The 22,676-nt window shown below is 37.6% G+C and overlaps 3 protein-coding genes across 3 annotated transcripts; 1 reads left to right on the top strand and 2 right to left on the bottom strand.

Moving 5' to 3' along the window:
* Positions 1–763: 763 nt before the first annotated feature.
* Positions 764–10,094, bottom strand: trpc4apb (transient receptor potential cation channel, subfamily C, member 4 associated protein b). The gene is made up of 19 exons (XM_084427935.1): positions 9,952–10,094; positions 9,390–9,518; positions 9,174–9,290; positions 8,406–8,463; positions 8,222–8,277; positions 7,992–8,120; positions 6,569–6,770; positions 6,292–6,477; positions 6,044–6,186; positions 5,391–5,519; positions 5,246–5,304; positions 5,037–5,138; positions 4,849–4,932; positions 4,654–4,744; positions 4,183–4,323; positions 3,986–4,097; positions 3,791–3,903; positions 1,626–1,832; positions 764–1,537 (listed from the first exon to the last, which is right to left on the bottom strand). The coding sequence occupies exons 1-19, from the start codon at positions 10,072–10,074 to the stop codon at positions 1,400–1,402; spliced, it is 2,319 nt and encodes a 772-aa protein (XP_084284061.1). The 5' UTR covers positions 10,075–10,094; the 3' UTR covers positions 764–1,399.
* Positions 10,095–12,964: 2,870 nt separating this feature from the next.
* On the top strand, positions 12,965–15,417 carry emp3b (epithelial membrane protein 3b (MAM blood group)). The gene is made up of 5 exons (XM_084427679.1): positions 12,965–13,363; positions 14,191–14,283; positions 14,363–14,465; positions 14,586–14,726; positions 14,855–15,417. Exons 2-5 carry the CDS (start codon positions 14,206–14,208, stop codon positions 15,028–15,030), a joined length of 498 nt encoding a protein of 165 aa, XP_084283805.1. The 5' UTR covers positions 12,965–13,363; positions 14,191–14,205; the 3' UTR covers positions 15,031–15,417.
* A 304-nt stretch (positions 15,418–15,721) lies between these two features.
* nsfl1c (NSFL1 (p97) cofactor (p47)) lies at positions 15,722–22,368 on the bottom strand. Its single transcript, XM_084427675.1, has 9 exons — positions 22,233–22,368; positions 21,608–21,705; positions 21,415–21,489; positions 20,151–20,316; positions 18,647–18,742; positions 18,456–18,565; positions 18,109–18,246; positions 16,713–16,880; positions 15,722–16,628 (listed from the first exon to the last, which is right to left on the bottom strand). Exons 1-9 carry the CDS (start codon positions 22,332–22,334, stop codon positions 16,466–16,468), a joined length of 1,116 nt encoding a protein of 371 aa, XP_084283801.1. The 5' UTR covers positions 22,335–22,368; the 3' UTR covers positions 15,722–16,465.
* Between the last annotated feature and the right edge of the window lie 308 nt (positions 22,369–22,676).

The following is a 22,676-nucleotide window of genomic DNA, read 5'->3' as shown; positions in this document are numbered from 1 at the left end:
GTGTGATATTTATTAGTGTTTTTTTTTTACCCTATTCATCCGTGGTGTCTCGCTTGAGGCAAAGCTATTTTCGTAAGCAGGAATCTGACAACAAAACAATTATTAGTTCCAACACACTTATAATATAATTATAAAGGGAGAGTTGATAGGGAGAAAGATGACATAAGAAAATCATCTTTTTAGAACTAATGAATCGAACAGATATAGCCTACGCATTGCATACATGCAATGAACATGTTAATATCAGCTATTTAGTAGGCCTTTGTTGTTGTTAATATTATTTTGTACTAAATTTAATCTAACAAATAAATGTAATTTACTGAATAAAAAATATATATTAATCACCTCAGAAAACGCGCCATTTCTGTCTGTTCGCAACGCAAATATCTGCCAACTAATCAGCGATAATTCCGTCAACGGAACTGGCGACCATGGTTGGCTAACGATACGTTTGGGAAACGCATCCCAGGTCTGGATAAGAAGGAAAAAACGAGTTCAAAATAGCAACACTTTTTCTGTAAGAGGTAGCGGAGTGTTGTTGTTTATAAATTAAGGAAATAAGAATTGCTTGGTTCATTTCACTAAGCAAAACAAAAATCATAGATTTACATAAAATATAAAGGAAAGCCAAACTGCAACTTGCCTTAAAAAATAAATAACATTACAAAAAATAATTAATTTTGTATGCTGTATGAGGTGCCCTGATTGAAAACCTGGTTTTAATAGAATACGCTTTTAATGCTGTAGCCAGACAGAAACATGCTTGTGATAAAACAATTCTTTATTTTCTTTTGTGTCGTCACTCTGTAATTCAGGGCTTAAAAGTTCAATTTTGAAGTAAGAACTACGTACATAACATACATAAATATACAGGCAGTATGTAAACTAAGCCAACCACCAACATTAGACATTAGGATGTCCCTGAATGAAACAGCCTTTTTTGCAGTGAGGGACAATGGGCAGTGAGACTCTTCCCGACTACTTTCAGGAGTTTGTCTGGATGTGTAACTGACAACTCGACCCACAGGAGGCAAGAGAGATCAGCAGTAGAGAACAAGGCAGCTGTAACTCTACAAACCAGACTCTAGTGCCATTGCAAACACACACACACTATACACACCTCTAAAGTGGCATTACATATTCCCAAGCACATTCATTTCACATTTAATACTGTGAGCCAGCACACACACACACACACACACACACACACACACACATTCATGCAGTTGAACAAGCAGATCAATAACCTCAGTGCCATGAATAGCCAGATACACTTGCACCCACATACTCATAACTTCACACATACACACTATTCTGTAATGCATCTGAATGGACGAGGTCTTATAAATTTAGGCATGATGTAATTCTGATGTAAAGAGAGTCCTCTCATTCTCTATAGTCACAGCTCCATGAAGTCTCTGTCCAGGTCCATGTAGGCTTCATCAATGTAGCTGGCAATGGCACATTGTGAGCCTCTACCAGAACCCAGCAGCACTGATACTGTCTCCTTCCAGTAGGTGAAGGGAATACAAGAACTCTGTAGAGAAAGAGATACAAAAGGTAATGCCTTATGAACCCACATCTATAACAGAAAGTCTGCGTTTGGTCAATCAAGCGGAGCTCACGTTCTCCAGGCAGGTGCTGTCCTTGTCCTTGTTGAGGTAGTGGTGCTGCCAAAAGCGCAGCAGGTTGTGGAAGTTGTTGAGCAGGCAGCCGGGGTATTTCTCTGCATATTCCTTCTCTCGCAGAGCACTCAGGTAGAAAGGCAACTTCCCCCGCCTCCGCGCCAGCATCAGAATCACCAGACTGGTGTTTAGACAGCTCACGTTCTCCTGTGATTGGTCAAAAGCACAGCAATAGGTTTTAAGGGTCAATGATATTTAATAAAAACAATTGAGTTCAAGAATTAGAAATGTAATCTTTGTATTCATGTTGGTTTAAAAAAAATTATAATTTGTGTGACTCGTAATAAACTTTATTTAATCTATATATGATTTGCATTTTTCAGGTATTTTTGAACAAATTTATTGATCTAGACAAAAAAACAATTAGTGTAATGTCAATGATCTCTCACATTTGGATATTATCTTGCAACAGCATAAATTAGGGGTCGGCAAACCTTTTTGTCATTAAGTGCCATTTCGATTTTTCCTAGTTAATCACTGCGTCATATGCACACACACATTCACAGAACTCAGCATTAATTAGTACACCCCCTCTGAACAAAGATATGTTCCCATTACTTAGTGATCACTATTTCAATTCAAGAAAATAGACATTTACACTATTGCATTTCAAGACAAATGGAAATTTTGTAAACAGACTTTATAAAAACAGAGAAAAATATGTCATCACTATCTGTAAAATAAGCAAATTAGCCAATTTTGCTTATATGAAGGGTTGCAAAACTGAGTACACCCTTGATTAAATACAAACACATAGGCCTGATTTCACAGACAGGGCTTAGATTAAGCCAGGATTAGGCCTTAGTGCCGTAAAAAAAAAAACTTTACTGGTGTGCTTCTTGAGACAGAACAATGACAGTCACGCATTTTAAGATATGTCAGTGAAAGCTGCTTTCAGTTAAAACAGTTTTTTTCCACAGACAAGCTTAAGCCTTGTCTGTGAAACCAGGGGATAATATTATACTACTCTGACCCTTTCTTGGCACTGAGTGTACAAATTCACAACCAACTTTTCACATCCATTCTGTTTATCTCCTGGAGATCCACCCCAGTAGTAGCCGCATTTCCATTACCCTTCAAATTGCGCAAATTGAAATTGCGATTTGAAAATACGCCAAATGGAAACACGTCAATTTCGCAAAAACTCCCATTTATCGCAAAAAAGTTTTTACGCTCGCATGAGGTGGTTTTTCAGGCAATTCGAAAAAGGAATATTTGGCAAAACTGCAATGGAAACCGTTTTTGCGCATTTACAGTCACCTGACTTAGAAGGCGCGGTGTGTTTGGACAGAATATGAGACAGAGTTCTTTATTAAATTCATAAAAGACAAAAGAATGACAGAAATACTGGATTCTAAACCTCAAAGAAATGCCACAATCAAGACCTCGGAGCAGAAATGAGTGAGAAAAACCCAGAAACACCTCATATGTGCCGCTCACAGTATAAGGGTCTTTCCTTGCCATTAATGCTTGGATAACACGCCTACGTTTCCTTCCATTAATAATAATAATGTCTAGTGCGGTACGTGGCTGTGATATATATAAACTTACCAACGTCCGTTGCCATGATTTTTGGAATGACTTATCGCGAGAGGAAAAAATGACGTTTTAGTCGCATAACATCGGTTAATGGAAACTCCATTTCGCAATAGTTTTTTGTTGATATTTAGAAGAAAAAAATCTCAAAAGTTTTGCGCAAATCTTTAATGGAAACGAGCCTATTGTCATGTTGAAATGCCCAATTGGTTCCATTGTTGTCAGCATTCTAAGGATGATTCAACGGGCTAAATAGCACTTATAATTACTCTTATTTAAATGTTTTGGTTCAACATCACCTCACCTGTTGATCAAGAAATGCCTTTAATTTGCACCAGAAAATTGTATTTAAATTTATTTTGTAACTTTCAGGAGGTTTACTCATTTTTCATGACATTTTATCAATTTGATAAGAAAATCTTATTTTCCTGATTAATATTGACATGTTTCTTTGGTAACTGATTCAGCAGACTTGCTGGAACATTATATCTTCAATGAAGATTACCCCTCTCCGTGTTAATATTGGCACTCGTGCCATAGGTTGCAAAAAAATTAATTTTATAACTTGCCTGAGTGAGGGTTTGTACATTGATGATGCTGATCAGTCTATAAAGGTAGAACAACCTGTTTTCCACTTGAGCCATGTAGGACAAGAGGCGACATTCTGAAAACACTTCAACCACTGAGAAAAAGAGACAAAGAAACGCATTTAAAACATGTCTCGTCTTTCATACACCTCTCCATTCCAATCACTTGAGTCGAACCTTTTATGTCTTCAGTCTGGCTCTCAAAACGGTCCAGAGACAGGACGATACATCGCACCAGCATGTTAGAGTCCACCAGAGAGCTGTTGATCTGAGTCAGGAACGTCTGAAACTGAAAGACAGATTTGAGATCTACTGATTTGTGTGTGTGCCACAAGAAAAAAAAAAAATCAAGAAAGATCTGACTCTAAGCCCACCTTCTCCTCAGTGTTGACGTATTTGTTAAATCTTTTGAAGGCATCAATGTTGAACTTCATGAGCTCTCCGAGTAGGTCAAAGTAGCTCTGAAGGACATCATGTGACTTACAGCCACTGTCGATTATGCAATATAGAATATGCTGAAAGAAAAAAATTATGAAACAGCTTAATATTTCTATAACTGTAGACTACCATTCAAACGTCAGTAAGATTTTTTATGTTTTTGAAAGAAGTCTCTTATGCTCTCCACGGCTTCATTTATTAAATCAATATTCAAGTAAAAAAAAAAACAGTAATATTGTGAAATATTATTAACATATTTATCTGGATTCTTTGAAGAAACTTCAAAAGAACAGCATTTATTTTGAAACTCACTTTTGATCAATTTCATGCACCCTTACTGAACACAATTATTAATTTCTTTCAAAAAACAGTAGTGTGTAAATGGATTCATCACACATTGTGTTTACCTCTAACAAGCCTCTTCTGAGAAGGAAAACTTGATCGGCATAAGATGGCGTTCCTCTCAGAAAACTCTCCACTGCTCTTGCCTGCCAGAACCTGAAGTGAGTTGTGAAAAAGACATGGAGAAATGTCATGTGACCAGTCAAACTCAAGACACAAGACGTGGAAGGAAACATTACGAATGCAACTATAGATCTCACCTGAATGAAGAATCAATTGGCTCTTTCTTCATTACAGAGATTAACCGTGTAAGAATACCTTTTTTACCATCACACACAAGATTCCTGTAAAACAATTAACTAAAGTTAATGTAAACCAATTAATCAGCAGCTCAAAACAGGAGAATAAGGAAGCACTAAAGAATATGATATGAAAAGGGTCCCCGTGCCTGTCTGTGTTATTCAGTGCATCCATTTCAAAGATGTTCGCACTCAGGTAGATCTCACTCAGTTCATTCAGCTCCAGTCCACTTAGAAGAAGGTACTTATTCCTGTGATCAATAAATAGATGGTTTAATATAAGTTGTGTATATGCTAAGAAATGTAGAAATATTGAGTCTAACATTCCCTGTTCCTCGCATCTCGGTGTTATACTCACTCATGGTGGTCACTGAAGCTCTGCAGCAGCCTGAGGAACTGGATCTTGAAAGAGATCTCCTGATGTGCAGGAGAAAAGAGGTGTATTGTCATCCGTATGTAAGAGTCATTTAAATAAGTCTGAGTAATGAAGGGCTGCTTCTTACTGGACTGCAGTCACAGTTCTGGTTCTGTCGATGTAGGACGTGACCCGATGGCTGCTTCCTCCAGATCAGCTTATCAAACAGGTTATTGAGTCCAGGAATTAACTTGAAGTCTGCCAACATTCTGTGAACCTGTGTAACAAGAGTAAAAATATATAATTCAATTCTTTAAAATACACTCCCGTTCAAACGTTTGGGTTTAAAGGAATTAATACTTTTTTTATTTAAAAAAAATTACCAAAAAAGACAATACATGCATTTATAATGGTTCAAAAGATTTCAAAGCATTTCAAATAAATGCTGTTCTTTTGAACTTTCAAAATACATAATAGTTTCCACTAAAATATTAAGCCGCACAGCTGTTTGATATGCAACGTTGATATGTTTCTTGAGCAGCAAATTAGCATATTCGAATGATTTCTGAAGAATCACTGAAGACTAATGTAATGATGCTAAAAATTCAGCTTTGCCATCACAGGAATAAATGAGTTATTTTAAACAAAACTGCTATTTTACTGTATTTTTGATCACATAAATGCAGCATTGGTGAACATAAGAGACTTTAAAAAAAAACAATTCTTATTATTATTACTCAAGCTCATATCATGTCAAATTTATCATATTAATATTTAGTCACTTCAATCCCGTCACATTACCTGATTTCGCTGTCTGCCCATAAGCATCACACACAGCACATAGAGAACCTCCACTTTGTACATGATCTCGTGCACGATCTTCATAGATTGGGGCAGCCTGTGTCTGAGCGGACTGGAGGACAGGGAGCTCTCATCAGACGACTCTGAAAGACAGCCAATCAGAGTGGATGAGACCAAGTAACAGGAAAGGATGGAGAGGAATCACAGCTAATATAAATAACAGAGCAAGAAAGAGAAGAGGATCTCACCTGTACTGCTCTGCTCCGCTTCCTCAATTGCTAACTGCATGAGAGCATCCAGAACCAGTGCGTTGTCAAGCCAACTATGCCAGTCTTCCAGCTCCAGCCGGGCAGAAGCACCCGCCGCCTCTGTAACTTTTCGTGTGGCGAGCTTACAAAGGCGCTCAATAAAGCCTGGGATATTCAGCAGAGCCACTGCAGACAGATCAGAGCAAGTGTGTGACCACATGACACAACAGAGCGCATATTATTATTATATGGATTAACTACAGTTGTGTTTTCTAACCCTGGTTGCTCTCAGCGCGTGATGTGCACGTGCTGGTCTTTTGCTGGGTACTGCGGGCCAAGAGAGTGTGTTTGTCATCTACACCAACGTCTGGCTCTGATATGGTGACCGAGAGGATACGACAGAAGTTGGCCAGCTGCTGCTGGTTGAAGCTCTGGACCAGACTAGCCAAGTTGGGAATTTTGTCCAGCTGAATGATTTCCTAAGGTTAAAATAGAAAAAATATGCTTTACTACACTGCAAAGAGACAGAGAGCATTTCTGAATATCATACAAAATACACTTTTAATCTGTGTGATGGCAAAGCTGAATTTTCAGCATCATTACTCCAGTCTTCACAGCAACATGATCCTTCAGAAATTATTCTAATATGCTGATTTGCTGCTCAAGAAACATTTAATTATTAATAATTCAGGATTCTTTGATGAATAGAAAGTTCAAAAGAACAGCATTTAATTTAAATAGAAATCTTTTGTGACATTACAAATGTATTTACTGTCACTTTTTATCAATTTAATGCATCCTTGCTGAATAAAATAATTTCTTACATTTTTTACCGACTCCAAACTTTTAAAGGGGTGGTTGATTATGATTTGAGTTTTCTAACTTTAGTTAGTGTGTAATGTTGCTGTTTGAGCATAAACAACATCTGCAAAGTTACAATACTCAAAGTTCAAAGCAAAGGAAGATATTTGCTTTTAAAGAAAAGGACTACAACAAACGGCTGGTTGGGCCTACATGACATTCCTCCCGGGTTAGTGACATCACTAACCCTAGAATTTACATAAACCCCGCCCTCGGGAACACGCAGTCCATGTTGAGAAGAGGAAAAGTTGTTGTATAAGAGTACATTTGTGAGTCAGCTCAAACTTTAGCATCCATCTTTTCACATGCAATAGAAAGTCACTCTGTGTGCATCTCACAACAGTTCCTATATGAGCGATTTATAGATTTATCATGACAGAATATCTTAATTGAAGATAGTTAACTCCACATCAGCAACATAAATTCATCAACTAACCATTCAGAGACGTCCTGTTGCATTCTACATGTTGTTACATCTTCTTGAGTCTCTCCATCATTGTCTGACTCCGTTTTAACATTAAAGGCAGAACAGTTTCTGTCATTTTAGTGTGTCTGCTTGAGGTAATAGCAGCTGCTAACACACATGAGCTCTTGAAACCCCGCCCTCTGCAGCAGCTCATTTGCATTTAAAGGGCCAGGCACAAAACGGTGCGTTTTTGCAAACCCTCCAAAAGTGACAACTTTAACTTGCTATATAAAAATACCTGTGGGGTATTCTGCGCTAAAACTTCACACACATACACTCTGGGGACATCATAGATATATTTTACATCTTGTGAAAAGGGCATTTTACCACCCCTTTAAACAGTTTTAAACATATACACTGCATTTGCTTTTACCTTTCGGACACTCAGAATGTCCTCAATAAGAGTGGCAGTTGGTAAGAAAACCTTTTTGTTGGACATTAGAGTGAACAGGAACATGACGAAATCCTCCCTCGCTGCAAGGCTTTTTGTGACGCCCTCTGTCTGACAGACCAAAGCAGAGGCTGTTACTCACAAGGAAACAAGCGAAATAATTCATAATTTTTATTTCCGTCCTTTCAGAGTGCATTTTTTTATATACTTACACATATACAGCAGTTGTACAGTCCGCTTAGACAGTCCTTGATGAGATCATCGCTCACTAAAAATAATAAAGAAAACCTTTAATTAAATAGAAAAACATCAAACACCCTCTCTTTCCTAAAAAACAGTAAGCAATGAGAAGAGTGGAAATGAGGAAGCTTGGATTTAATATTTAAATAAGCTTACGTATGGGTAGGTCTCCTTGTACTGTGAGCGTTGGCCGCATCAGAATCTCTACAAATAGCTGCAGACGAATGACAAAAGCACTGAGTAACTAACAAATCTGTTTACTGTGATTACCAGTATGATAATTACGGTAACAGCCAAACTGGTTCCTTTTAAATATTATGATTCCATGTAAGATTTTGTATGTTTTCAAGAGTGTAAACTGAAATAAAATAGAAATTTCAACATAAATGAAAAACTAAAACTAAACGAAACTAACAACAGTTACTGAAAAACTAACTGAAATAAAATAATAATTAGCAAAAATAAATAATCGTTTGTAATTAATAAGCTCTCATCATGTACCGGAAAATCATGATTTGATGCTCAATAAACATTTTTATTATAAATGCTGAAAATTATGGAAGCTTGTTTCCGCCACGGAATTAAAAAAATACAAAAGGAAATTGCGACTATTTCACAATTCTGATCAAGTCAAACTCACAATTCTGTATAAACATTTTTATAATATAAATGTTTATACCGTCTTTAATGTCACTTTACTGCTCTGTGTGAATAAATGTATTATTATTTTAAAAGAATCACACTGACCCCAAACTTTTGCAAAGTAGTCTAACTTCTTAGTCTAGCTTAAGAACAATTGAAAACTAGAAACTACATACAAGATGAATACGAATATCCATGAATGCCTTCAAAATGAAGACAATTTAACTTAGCCTATCTTGATCAAGATTAGTCAGGCATTATATTTAATTACAAGAAACTCACATCAACTCCTCCAAACAGGTCAAACGTGTATGTATTGGGTGAAACCGACTCCTGTGGTGTTTTGCGCTCCTCTGTGACAAATGACATGGCCTCCATAGACAGCAATGACGACAGCTCCTGCACAATCACAAAACAACTCAATTAACATCAGATCACAAATTATACGAATGGGTTTCAGGCGATGCATTTTGTATGAAAGGACGACATTTTGATTACCATGACCATGCTGTCAATCTTGGAGAGATCACTGTTAGGATGGCTGCTCTCATGAAGTCTCCTCAATAACACTGGTATTCCCTGCCATTGAGCTCTTTTATCTCTCTCCTCCAGCAAAACCGCAGGAATCTTCATTCGACAACACAAACACAACACTGCTCAAACACTATAAATACATTTCAGATATATTAATTATTGCTCCTATTGTTATCAGACTATTTTAGCACTAAACACCTTTAGCAAGCAATGCAGATACATAAAACATCAGCACTTTATCATATAGGTAAGTTAGGTCATAAACTAATCATGTTTGCGAAGTTGAAAAGCAGGAAGAGAATCACTAAATCAGTTTTTTTTTTTAAATAAAAACCTACAACTACACATTTGTCATTCACCCTACACAATTCGTTTGTCGGATTATCGCTCTCAATGAAATTTAATATATGACTCTGTGAGAGCTAACGTTATTTTAGATTGAGGAGTCTCCAGGCCCTCGTATGTAAACAATGTCTTAGACGCGTTTTGGAGGCAGTTTGGACCTTTACATAACTTAAAATCTCACCTGGGACCCTCTAGTCAAACCAACACCTGTGATTTGTCCTTGTTGAATTTTATTAAAAATGTTTTTGCATGAATTTCCTCTGCTTGTTTGGGTCCGTGAAAACCCAGAGCGCCTTGTCGCCATTGCTGTTTCGCTGACGTTGTGACGCTGGGAAGTTTCCACGAAACCACCGGGGATGACAGAGTTAATACTGCACCCTACTGGACTGGAGTGGTAACTACAACCAGCAACTGACCCCCACCCACTGAATTACTGCGGATATGGTGTCATTACCCATTAGTGAGACTTTATTTTTATTCTTTGAGAAAGAAAAACACCAAAAATTGATATTTCTTGATGCTGGTCTGCACTCCCATTACACAACGCTCTGTTCTTAGGATGGCGAAAAGTCTTTAAAGGTAAATTTTTAGGCTGGTTTGCCTTAGCGCACGAAATGTTTGAGATGGCCAATCAAAACAAAGGCGAGTGCGAACTCCAACACTGCGATTAAGGGGCTGTTTACACAAAACTATTTTTTTTTTAACTAAAAACGGAAAACTTTTTATGCATTTTGGCCGTTCATTTACAAGTTCATTACTGAAAATGCAAACTTTTGAAAACAATAGTTATCATCTTGCCTACATGTAAAACTACAAAAACGTGAATGTGTGAAAACGGTGACATCATGCATAGGCCTATATGTGTTCAGTCTATGTCAAAACATTGGTGATGTCACTTTCTTTATAAAGTGACATCGCCAGACGCCAACGACTGGCCTGGCAGCCGAAAACAGTGTTTTAGTCATTTTGGATTCGTATGAACAGGGATCGTTTTGATAACATTGTCTGTATGCGAAAAACGCAAACCGCTGTTGTTGTGTAGCCTAAATGAACGGAAAAGTTTTTCGTTTTTTTATTGAAAAAGGTGTTGTGTAAACAGTAGTGAAAGACTGGTGAGATGTACTGTACGTAGCTAAACATTTAATATTTGAAAACTGTTTTACGATTGAAATGTTCAGCAACTGGCAGTAAAATAATCCAGTAATGCAGACTGCACAATATTTTTATGAAATTTCACCTTTTTTAATTGAACATGCTATTATTTACATAATTCATAACTGAATGCGTCGAGAGGAGTAACATTGTGCGTTTTGACATATTAGACATAAGAGTGAATGTGTGCATAATAAAAAAAATGTAATAAAAAAATCATATTTGCAAATAGTAAGCTGAAATAGTCTGGAATTTTCTTGAAAATCTTTTTTTTTTTTTTTTTTTTTTTGTCCCCCCTTGAGTCATGTAACACATTTCTAAACTATAAAATACAACTACTTAACTTTACCACTTCAAACTCTGCAGGAAATATGAAATGATTTTAACAAGCCAATAATTTTGAACATCATCTTATATATACACTCACCTAAAGGATTATTAGGAACACCTGTTCAATTTCTCATTAATGCAATTATCTAATCAACCAATCACATGGCAGTTGCTTCAATGCATTTAGGGGTGTGGTCCTGGTCAAGACAATCTCCTGAACTCCAAACTGAATGTCATAATGGGAAAGAAAGGTGATTTAAGCAATTTTGAGCGGGGCATGGTTGTTGGTGCCAGATGGGCCAGTCTGAGTATTTCACAATCTGCTCAGTTACTGGGATTTTCACGCACAACCATTTCTAGGGTTTACAAAGAATGGTGTGAAAATGGAAAAACATCCAGTATGCGGCAGTCCTGTGGGCGAAAATGCCTTGTTGATGCTAGAGGTCAGAGGAGAATGGGCCGACTGATTCAAGCTGATAGAAGAGCAACTTTGACTGAAATAACCACTCGTTACAACCGAGGTATGCAGCAAAGCATTTGTGAAGCCACAACACGCACAGCCTTGAGGCGGATGGGTTACAACAGCAGAAGACCCCACCGGGTACCACTCATCTCCACTACAAATAGGAAAAAGAGGCTACAATTTGCACGAGCTCACCAAAATTGGACAGTTGAAGACTGGAAAAATGTTGCCTGGTCTGATGAGTCTCGATTTCTGTTGAGACATTCAGATGGTAGAGTCAGAATTTGGCGTAAACAGAATGAGAACATGGATCCATCATGCCTTGTTACCACTGTGCAGGCTGGTGGTGGTGGTGTAATGGTGTGGGGGATGTTTTCTTGGCACACTTTAGGCCCCTTAGTGCCAATTGGGCATCGTTTAAATGCCACGGCCTACCTGAGCATTGTTTCTGACCATGTCCATCCCTTTATGACCACCATGTACCCATCCTCTGATGGCTACTTCCAGCAGGATAATGCACCATGTCACAAAGCTCGAATCATTTCAAATTGGTTTCTTGAACATGACAATGAGTTCACTGTACTAAAATGGCCCCCACAGTCACCAGATCTCAACCCAATAGAGCATCTTTGGGATGTGGTGGAACGGGAGCTTCGTGCCCTGGATGTGCATCCCACAAATCTCCATCAACTGCAAGATGCTATCCTATCAATATGGGCCAACATTTCTAAAGAATGCTTTCAGCACCTTGTTGAATCAATGCCACGTAGAATTAAGGCAGTTCTGAAGGCGAAAGGGGGTCAAACACAGTATTAGTATGGTGTTCCTAATAATCCTTTAGGTGAGTGTATATCTTTATATAAAGCATTTAGAATTGTAATGTTATAACAGCAAATGTCAACCATGCATTGAAGCAAAATATGCTTATATATTTTTAAACCATTAATTTACAGCAATTGTTATGAGCTTATAAAATAACACAATTATATATTTTGAAATAGACTAAGATATAGACATGAGCACTGAAATAACCAATGAAGAAATATAACCTTTAATGCATTGCGTTCAATACAATGGACAGATGTATTTTCAGTAATGGAAAGATTTTATTGTGTCAATGCATTTGTAACACTTGTAGAAATAATATAGATATAAAGATACTATAACATATATTAGGGTTTATTATTTTTCCTTGGTCCACCTACATTTACTGTAAACAGCTGGACAAATAAACACTGGGTTCCTGTAGTTTTCTCCATTTAGGTGGCTTTCCCATAACTCCATCGCATGGGCGATGATGAATGAAACCCACTCACATAATCGACATCATCAAAGGAGATTAAAGTTATGATAGACGCCCATAAGAACTCAGCGCACACCCTCTGAGATGATAAACGACTGTAAGGAAAGAGAGACGTGTGCCCATGCTCATGCATTTCCTGAACACACAAGGAGGATCAGATGGGGCTGTGTGCAGGACAACAGAACTAACCCGACAGCAAGGAAATGGGCGTTTCTGAAGTTGACCCCACAAAATCCTCCCAATTTACTGGAGCTGAAAAAGGAGGAGAGCAGCAGCAGACCTGAATAAAAACCGAAAGAGACAGTACATCGTATATTTGCCTCTGCTGGATTTGGATCACATTTGGTGAGTTTACTTCTATTTGATCTGCTTTTATTATTGTTTATAGTGTGAAATAATAATAAATAAAATAAAAAATAAAAAAACACAACTTGAACCATAAAATATAACAACTTAAGATACTTTACCACTTCAAACTCTGCTGTGAATATGAAAGGATTTTTAACAAGGGAATGAATCTGTGCTTGAACATCATCATTTTATTATATAGTCAGAAGTCTACATAACAGTTTTAGGTTGTTGTTTTTTAATGTAAAAGATCTCTGAGAATGACTGAAGTTATGAGAAAATAACTTTTCCCGAGGCTGTTCTTCTTTAGCTTTGACCTGAAGAAAAGCACAGTGTGTCGCAAGACTTAGAAAAGTCTGAAAGAGTGCCTTCATTTCTCAGCTCTGGACATCAGCCATAGTCAGTTTACTTACTATTTTTACTTCCTGTCCTTTTCCCTGTCTAGGTTTTGGCAAAAGCAGAAAACCTGAGGCTAAACGTACAATTATGCAGTTGTGTCTTGAACTCTTGACTTAATATCAAATATCAAACAATAGTTTTTTATTTATTATATAATAATATTTTTATTACATAATTTATTACAAGAACACTATGTAATAAATACATTGTTTTTAAATAATATATTTTAAAACATTTTAAAAGTGAAATGAATAAATAAATAATAATACAAAATATTTTAAAATAATATTGAATATTTATAAAATATTGGCAAACGTTTAAGTTAAATGTTTATAAACAAATAATATATATATTATTATTATTAAGTTATATAAACTTAACAGATGCAGTTGAGAACAGATGAGAACGTTTCATAATGTTGACAGGTGCTGTTTATCACCATGACGTCCCTTCTGATGTTTGTCACGCTGCTTCATCTCATCACACTGGCCGTTCTCTTTATCTCCACCATGGAGAAAGTAAGTATATGAAGCACTTTATCCCCAAAAATCAGAATGTCAGAAAATCTAAAATCATTAATGCATATTTATGATTCAGTCCTGGTGGGTTTGGCAAGGCACAGAAAACTCAGACCTGTGGTACAACTGCCGATTTGACAATGAAACCGAGTCGTGGTTTTGTGCGACATCACAAGAGACGGGTAAAATAACACATTTGAGCACTTAAATGATTTTGAAATATGGGAATTTATTGCAGTAACCATCACCAAACAAGAGGTTCAAAGCTGCCTAGAATAGTCTCCATGTTTTGTGTCCACCAGAGTGGCTTCAAGCTGTCCAGGTTCTGATGGTCCTGTCCGTGGTTTTCTCCTCCATTTCATTCCTGATATTCCTGGGACAACTCTTCACCATGTCTAAAGGAGGACTCTTTTACCTCACCGGTATCTGCCAGGCATTTGCCGGTATGTGCTTTGAATTAATTTGCTTTATTACCCAATTTTAACGTCTTGGAGCCAAAATACATAAACACTCGTTTCGTTTGCCCTTAAGTCGAGAAAAATAGTTTTTCTGCCCTTTTGTCTCCTTTCAGGCCTCAACGCCTTCACCGCCGTGCTCATTTACACCCTGCACAATAAAGAAATCCTTCAGGACTCTCGGGAGTTGAGCTTGGGACACTTCGGCTACTGCTTTTTCTTGGCGTGGGTTTGTGTTCCCTTGCTCCTGTGCAGTGGAATCATGTACATCCATCTGCGTAAAAGGGAATAGCAATGAGTCTCCTAAAATAAGACAAGCTATGCGAAGAATGTTCGCTGTTGACATACTCCGCTGAGTGATTATATACTTCATGATATCTCTATGCAACAAACAAGACATTTATTTTTCACTTATTTAGAACGTATTTAGCCACACATAAATATACGCAGAGGGAATATAGCCCCACAGCCCATGCCGAAAATCAGCTCAACTTGGTTAACTCTTAAAAGGCAACCATGACTAATATATCCGATTAGCTGAATTATATCTAATTTAATAATAAAACGGGCCATATAACGTAATCTCATTTAATACTGGAGGAATGCTTGTATACATTATAGTGGAATCCATATGCTAAAATGTTGAGATGTATTTTTATAAATAAATTCAATGAAGTCATTAATGTAGGATTTCAATTTCCTTGCTGTGCTAAATGTGAAAATATTCTTCACAAATACACTGGAAGCCGGTGGACTCCACAGACCTTGGGAGTGCATGACAAACTCATGACTCCAGTTTCTGAACTAATAGCTTCCATCACGCAGTCTGGCACGATCTTACGTCAAACTAAGCTTTCAAAAACAAACTGCTTCCTGACATTCAAAGGTCCCTTTTTTTGGGGGGGGGATCAAAATTCCTAGGGTATCAGCACCTGGTGGTCCCATACTCCAAAACACCCCCCAAAAAATAAAGCGCTCTCCAATGCCAGACAAAGGGGTTTAATATCAGGTTCACCACAGCTCACAATACGTCCAGATTTATAGTCAGTTTCTGCATAGAATACAAGAAGGCCGCTGATAAGTTTACCAGCAGCAGTGTCCGAAACTGAAGTTGGCTCTTAACCAACTCTTTATTTTGTTTTATTATCAGGCAAAATTAATATAATAAAAAAAAAAACAATAATATAGCATGACAACCTAAATAACAAAAAAATCCTCAAATCTGAAAAAAGAAAGATTGTTTTGTAAAAATAAACATTTTGATCATTGACAGTTGAGGTTAATCTTGGAGGTCAGTGTCACTGAATGGGGTTGTAAGGCTACTTTATTTTAAATGACAGTTCTGAGAAATGCTAAGAGAAGAATCACGGAACGAGTAAGTGGTAAAGCAGCATATAGCTGCAAGATAGACATCGAGGTAAAAGAATGTCAAAACTCTTCAGCTCTTTTCAAATCAATCTGAGGTGTTCAGCAGTTATTCTAAAATCATAAAACTTGTTAGATCTTCGCTTCGGTTGCTCTCTCCTTTCCTTTAACTATATCACAGTGTGATTGTTTCCCCATTCATCTCCATTTTGCTTAACCAGAAACACCCACCACCCTCAAAACTGTCACAGGGGAATAACATATCACTAAAGAAAACAAAATTAAGTAATTAGAAGTCCTTTCAGTCCAGGTATCTCCAACTCAAGAGCGCTTTAATAAAGCCAGGCCAGCGGATGGCGCTGTCACTTTATCCGCTGCACAATGACGGCATTCAGCAGGTTGGCTTCCTTCAGCGTCTGGCTCTCGTCCGTCAGCTCCTTGTTGGGGAAGGTCGTCATGAGAACAAACTCGGTGGCGGCTAAAGCTGGACGAGCGCTCGCCACAAACTGACGCACATCAGACACCCTGAGATGGAGAAAGGTGGAAACAGTCAGTCAGTCGTGAGGAAGATTTTCCACTATGTTCAAAGCATTTTTATAACGCTTTTACCTATGGGTGTGGTTGAATTTCTGCACCAGCCGGCCTCCATCGGCCAGTCTGATCTGGATGCTAGTGACAGGTTGAGAGCTGTCCACACTGATGGAAGCACTAGCCTCAGCTTCACTGCTAGACTGGTCCAGCGGGTTGCTCTGGAGCGACACCAACTCTGGAGTGGCGCTGAGGGACGATAGTGTGGAATGAGGACAGTTCAGCCGCATTCAATTATATAACATCTAATGATCAAGTGTTATCAAGTAGACCACAATGTACAATGAATTGAATTCATGATTGAAAACCAAAATTGCAATATGGCTTAGTGCGATTATCAAATCACAAAGACTGCGATTAAACTAAATATATGCATCCATTTTCCCAAAACTTGTAATGATTTTGGCTGTCGTCATCAAAAGAGAAGCTTTATGGTGTCCCATCAGTTCACTGCCAAAATAAAAGTTCGATGGTTTAACATTTAAAAAAATGAACAAATTTAGACAGCCATAAATATTAGTATCGTAATTTTACAGTTGTACGACTAACATTATACAATTTTTCTTATATTGTTTTATGTTTTTATTTTACAATGATATTTTACAATAATAACAGGGTTAGTTCAATGGAGGGACAGAAAGCTCCCAGATTTAATCCAAAAGATCTTCATTTGTGTTCCGAAGATGTTCGAATGCCTTACGGATTTGAAACGACATTATTTTAGTAATAATTAATATTAGTACTATAGTCATATTGATATATTTGCTAAATTTTGGGGCCAAAATGTGCAGCCCTACATTTAAATCTGCATTGGTGCTGCCGTTGACCCAGAGAAAGCAGTTAGGTATATGTGTAGGTATGAAACAGCTTCACAAACAGTCTTTTCAACATCACAGTATCATTATTTCTATCTTACAATCATTCAAATGATCACAGAAGTACTGGGATAAAAGTTTAGAGTTCGGATATAAACGCTGATGATCAAAATCTGTGTAAATCACCTTTTGAAAATAATAACACTTCAAATATAAAGTGACTGTTAAAATTTGTATTTGTCATTGATTCATTTATTCAGAACATTTGTTCAAAAATTATGATTCATCCAGTAATGAAACAATTGAAGTCTTTATGAGTCATTGAATCATTAATTCAAACCGTTTTTTTTGTTTTGTTTTTTAAATAGACTAATTAACCTTTTCTTCAGAACCTCTAGTACATTACATGTTGTTTAGTTGTCCATTTAGAATTGTAGGAGAATCATGATCTCATATTTAAAATCATGATTCTCAATTGATCCAGAACCGAGCAGCTCTATTAGCCATACATATGTTTCAGCATTAGAAACAGTGTAATTAAGTAATTAAGCCACCTTCAGCTCAGTGAAAGGAAATCAGAAGAGAAGAAAGAGTTTTCCAACCTGCCGAGTTTCTGTCCTTCTCCAGTAAAGGCCTTGAAAGCAAGCTTGGGTTTGGAAAAGTCTTCATCCCGATGGTCCTCCATGTCTAGGTTTACCTGACCGCCTCGGAAACGCTGTCTCAATTCCAGAGGAATCTCCCTGAGTGAGTCAGCAAGTAACAAAGAGATTTAGTGGATTATCTAGTCTAATTTGACAACCAGTTAGAGGAGGACTATCTAATTAGTGTTCAACCAATAAGGATTTTCAATACTAATGTCAACATGAAACTAAATACATTTAGTGGAAAATGGTGGATGCTTTTGGAAGTGACTTGAGGGGGAACATCCATTAATGAATTCAGAGCTCACCCTCTGCGGATAGACTCCAAGAAGAGAGCGTTCCCGGGATCACTGTAGTTCCTAAGCTCTCCATCATCAAGACTAAAGCCACTCTTCCAGAGCTTCAGAACCACATGCACCTGTTGGTACAGCACAAATCACTGTAGTACATCTCTCTCTACACCTGAATGACTTCAGCAGGCACAGGCTAGGTGACTCACATCTTGTGAACTGCCGGGCTGTCTCCGAGCTCCTGCAACATAAGTCGACTCCTCCTCTGGTGCTGCACCCAATCGATAACCCCCACCTATAAACGGCTGTAGAACGAGCAGACAGAAAGGAAACATGAGCACATCAAAATCAACATGAGATATAAGTATAAATATATATAGGGGTGTAACGATTCGTTTTAACAACAATTCGATTCGATTCGCAATTCATGGTTGTCGATACGATTCAAGGACGATATTGGTTCATTTAGAACGATACGATCCGAAACGATTCATTGACTTGAAATCGATTCAGTGACTTTTTAGCCAAAAATTCTTGTAAGGTAATCAGGTATCAATTAATTATGGATATAAACAAACAAGTAAAACACAAATTAATGTCAAATGCATTCACATTTTATTTTAATAGGTAGGACTGAACGATTATGACAAAAATGATAATTGTTGATTATTCCCTTGAAATTGTAATTGTGATTATTAATTACGATTATCACAACATTGAATGATGTTTTGAATAGTTTGGCTATGGGACCCACATTTCCCCATGGTCATCAAGCCGCGACCCACCTTTTTAGGAATTTTATAGGCCTATTATAATACATTTGTTTACACAAAAATAGTTGACACACAAGTTCTGTTCCCCTTTATTTAACAAAAAAAAATAAAAAATAAGAATGACAAATACTGATAGACAGTAGGCACTGCGAGGTTAAGCTATTAAATAGCAGTCCCAAACTAGTTTGTGTTAATACAATCTTGGTATGAGCCACCAGTCATATAAAAATATACAAAGTGGCATTTTGTTATGGAAACAAACTACAATTAGGCTACCATGGTGATACACAATACTTAGAAGAACTGGTAAAGAAACATGGAAACTGCTCCTGATAAATAGCAACACACATGACGTACCAATAACGTAATTTATTGGTATTTTACTTTTATTTCTTAACTTACTAATTTACGACGTTGCATTCTCGTATGACTTTAGTGAAGTGATACAGCGCGCGCCGGCGCATTTGCGCGTGCAATTGAAGAGTGCGCGCTCCTGCAGTACAGCGGCTGAGAGGACAGGAAAATCTGTTTTTCTGAGGTGAGAGACTTTGCGCCACTTGACTGTTGTCTTTGCGCTGCTGCTGGCGCGCCACGCATGGCGACGACGACAAAGATAGGCAGACTGAATCGAGTCACGTTTAATGCCTTTATCATTGAAAGTGCAAAGAAAAAACATCCATATAAAGTCTGACGTGCTTAAATCCAATGCGCTATTTCCTAGTATCGATACAATCGATTCATTACCTTTTAAAACGATATTAGATCGATATATGTCGTCCGGAAGGCCAACTTGCCGAGCACAGATCGATCCAGTTGGATCGTAGGAATATAAATCGATACATCGATGTAGTTGATGAATCGTTACACCCCTAAATATATATATATGCAATAAGCAAATTATCTTTAATATACGGTAAAGTTTACTCAGTGGAAGAGCTACCTTGGACTTGCTGGATTCTCCAAGTCCTTTGCCTGCTTTGTCAACAGGAACCGCCCCATGCTCCTTAGCTCCTTTAAACAAGTCCTCAACCACCTCATTTGGGCTCTTCTTTTTGGGAGGACCAACAATCTGCTGCCCACTGCGTTCTGAGCCCCCGGCAAAGAACCTGCAGGAGTAGAAGTCTGATGTTACTCAAAAAAAGGAGCATTAAATATGTGTAAACATGACATTAAAAGCATGTAAAGGCAGAAGTGAAAGTATTTATGTCTTTATCTGGCTATTAGAGAGGGAATAAAAGTGTGACTGAGAAAACATCCTCTTACAGAGTATATGGGTAGTTGACATGTCGAGCAGTGTCTTGGAGGGGGACGCTATATTTTATTTAAGGGCCCACTGAAGTGCCTTGAAAAGCACAGCGTTTTTTCATTGTGTTAACATAATTTCCACTGAACGAGGAAGACGGAAGGACATCGATTCTAGACGCTTTAGATTCTAGAGAGCATTTGATTGGACAAAAAATCTGACGAGAAGCTGAAGTGCAGTGATGTCAAAATCATTGATCCATATTGGCAGAAGACTGTATGTTTTCAATGCTTATATCTTCTAAATGCAAATTTTGTACAGTAAGGCTAATATATTCATACTAAAAGCCAAAAAAATTCAACTGATTTCATGGGGACTTTAACAGTTAATGTCTCATTGTGGTATAATTATCAAACATGCATTTTTTTTCACTTTTAATATATACTGTGTCACCACAGGACCATTGGAACGAAAAGCAAAAACGGAGAAAGACCTAAGGACAGTGTTTCCTTTATGCAATCATTTCCCTTTAAGTAACTTATCATGGTTGTGAATACAAAAGAGTTCATGTTCGTGTTAAAGTCACGAAATGCGGTCTTCTTTTCTTCCCTATTGTGACGTATATATATGCGAGTGAAACAGCTTCTCGAATGAGAATGAAAAATGTAGGGGTGAAATTTGATTTTGTCCACTGGAAATTGATTGGATCGTTGTCATTTGCTAATTGCTGGGATATCATGTGTGACAGGTTGCTGGAAGGAAGGGATTATTGTCTAGCCCTCACTCCTGTGCACATGTCATCAGAGAAGGGAAGTTAATGTTTTTAAAAGATTACGAGGGCATATGGTTTAAAAATAAATATTCCATAAAAAAATAATGACATTATTCCACAATAATATAAACCCCAAATATTAAGAAATGTCAATTTTTAGCTGTTATTAACTGTACAAGATATTGATACCTCTGGCCTTCTTCATCACCGCTCTCATCCTCATCCTCATGCATCAGATCTCTAAAGGATGTCACTCTGTGTTCACTAAAATCAGATGAGATTACATTAAACACAGCACAACTGTTATAATGACTTTAACCATAATATAGCTGATACTGTATAACAGAGAAGCCCAAACAGTTCGTGGGTTGACCTGTGTTACCTTGGCCCTGTGGATCGAGTGACAGGGCCAGTTTCTGGCTGAGGGAGGGTGGCAATATCATCATCTCCTCCATCTTCAAAGAAATTAGCTAGAGCAAGCTGAGGGGACAGAGGAGAGAGAGCTGTCACTTCATTTCACACACAGACACGCTTTTGGTCAATTACAGAAACAAAACACACCAATTTTTTGCTTTCAGTAATTAGATACATCAGATTTATCATATTAACGACTCAAAAACATCACAATTTAATATATTTCAGGACGAATAATAACAATAAACCACGAATGTAAACATGAGTATCAACTGAACAAGCTAAAGCTGCTAGCTTATGGATGGATTTCTAAGTAAAATAGACCGGCACGGTTTAAAAACATTATCCACTTCAAGGCAATACTGACTACCAAATCCAGAAGTGTGAATCAAATCATGTGTGATTAACGACTTAAACCAGTGTAAGACACTCCTGGTGATTTTAATGAAGAGTGACTTGCACATTTCGTTAGCCGGTTACAGATTTCACTGGCTGCCAGTGAGCGGAGGTTTAAGTATGTTGAATTCTCAGCTGCAGAGCTTTTGCTTCACAGCACAATATTTCAGTAAAAAAGTGATCAGCGTGACCCTGACCTGTAGGTCCCAGCCGGCTGACTCGAGGAAGAAACGGGCCCTCTCTTCATCAACATCAGTAACAGCGATGAACCCCCTCACTGCTTCTTCCCGCTCCGCCATTTTGATGTGTCACGCTCTGGAAAGATCCGACAGGAAACAGGGGAAACGAAAGCTTAGTTCCGCTGTTTGGGAGCAAAAGTTTAGAGTTTAGGAGTTTTCAATTCCCTCTCTTTTCATTGCATCGATATTAATGTTGGCAAGTTTTTGTTTTTTGTTTTTATAATCACCCATAAAAAAAAGAAAATCTAACAAATATTGAGTTGCACATTTTTATGTAGGCTGTTAGGGTCTATAAGTTGGCATCATTATTTATATATATATTAAAATATATAGTGCAGTTATTACTACAAGCACATGTGGAGAATTGAGAATTCAAAGATGGAGTAAGTCGCAATCCTTTCC

This window comes from Rutilus rutilus (assembly GCF_951802725.1).
Source record: "Rutilus rutilus genome assembly, chromosome: 13".
Taxonomy (NCBI): domain Eukaryota; kingdom Metazoa; phylum Chordata; class Actinopteri; order Cypriniformes; family Leuciscidae; genus Rutilus; species Rutilus rutilus.
The sequence above is the reverse complement of the archived record's forward strand: the minus strand, read 5'-3'. Positions and strand labels throughout refer to the sequence as shown.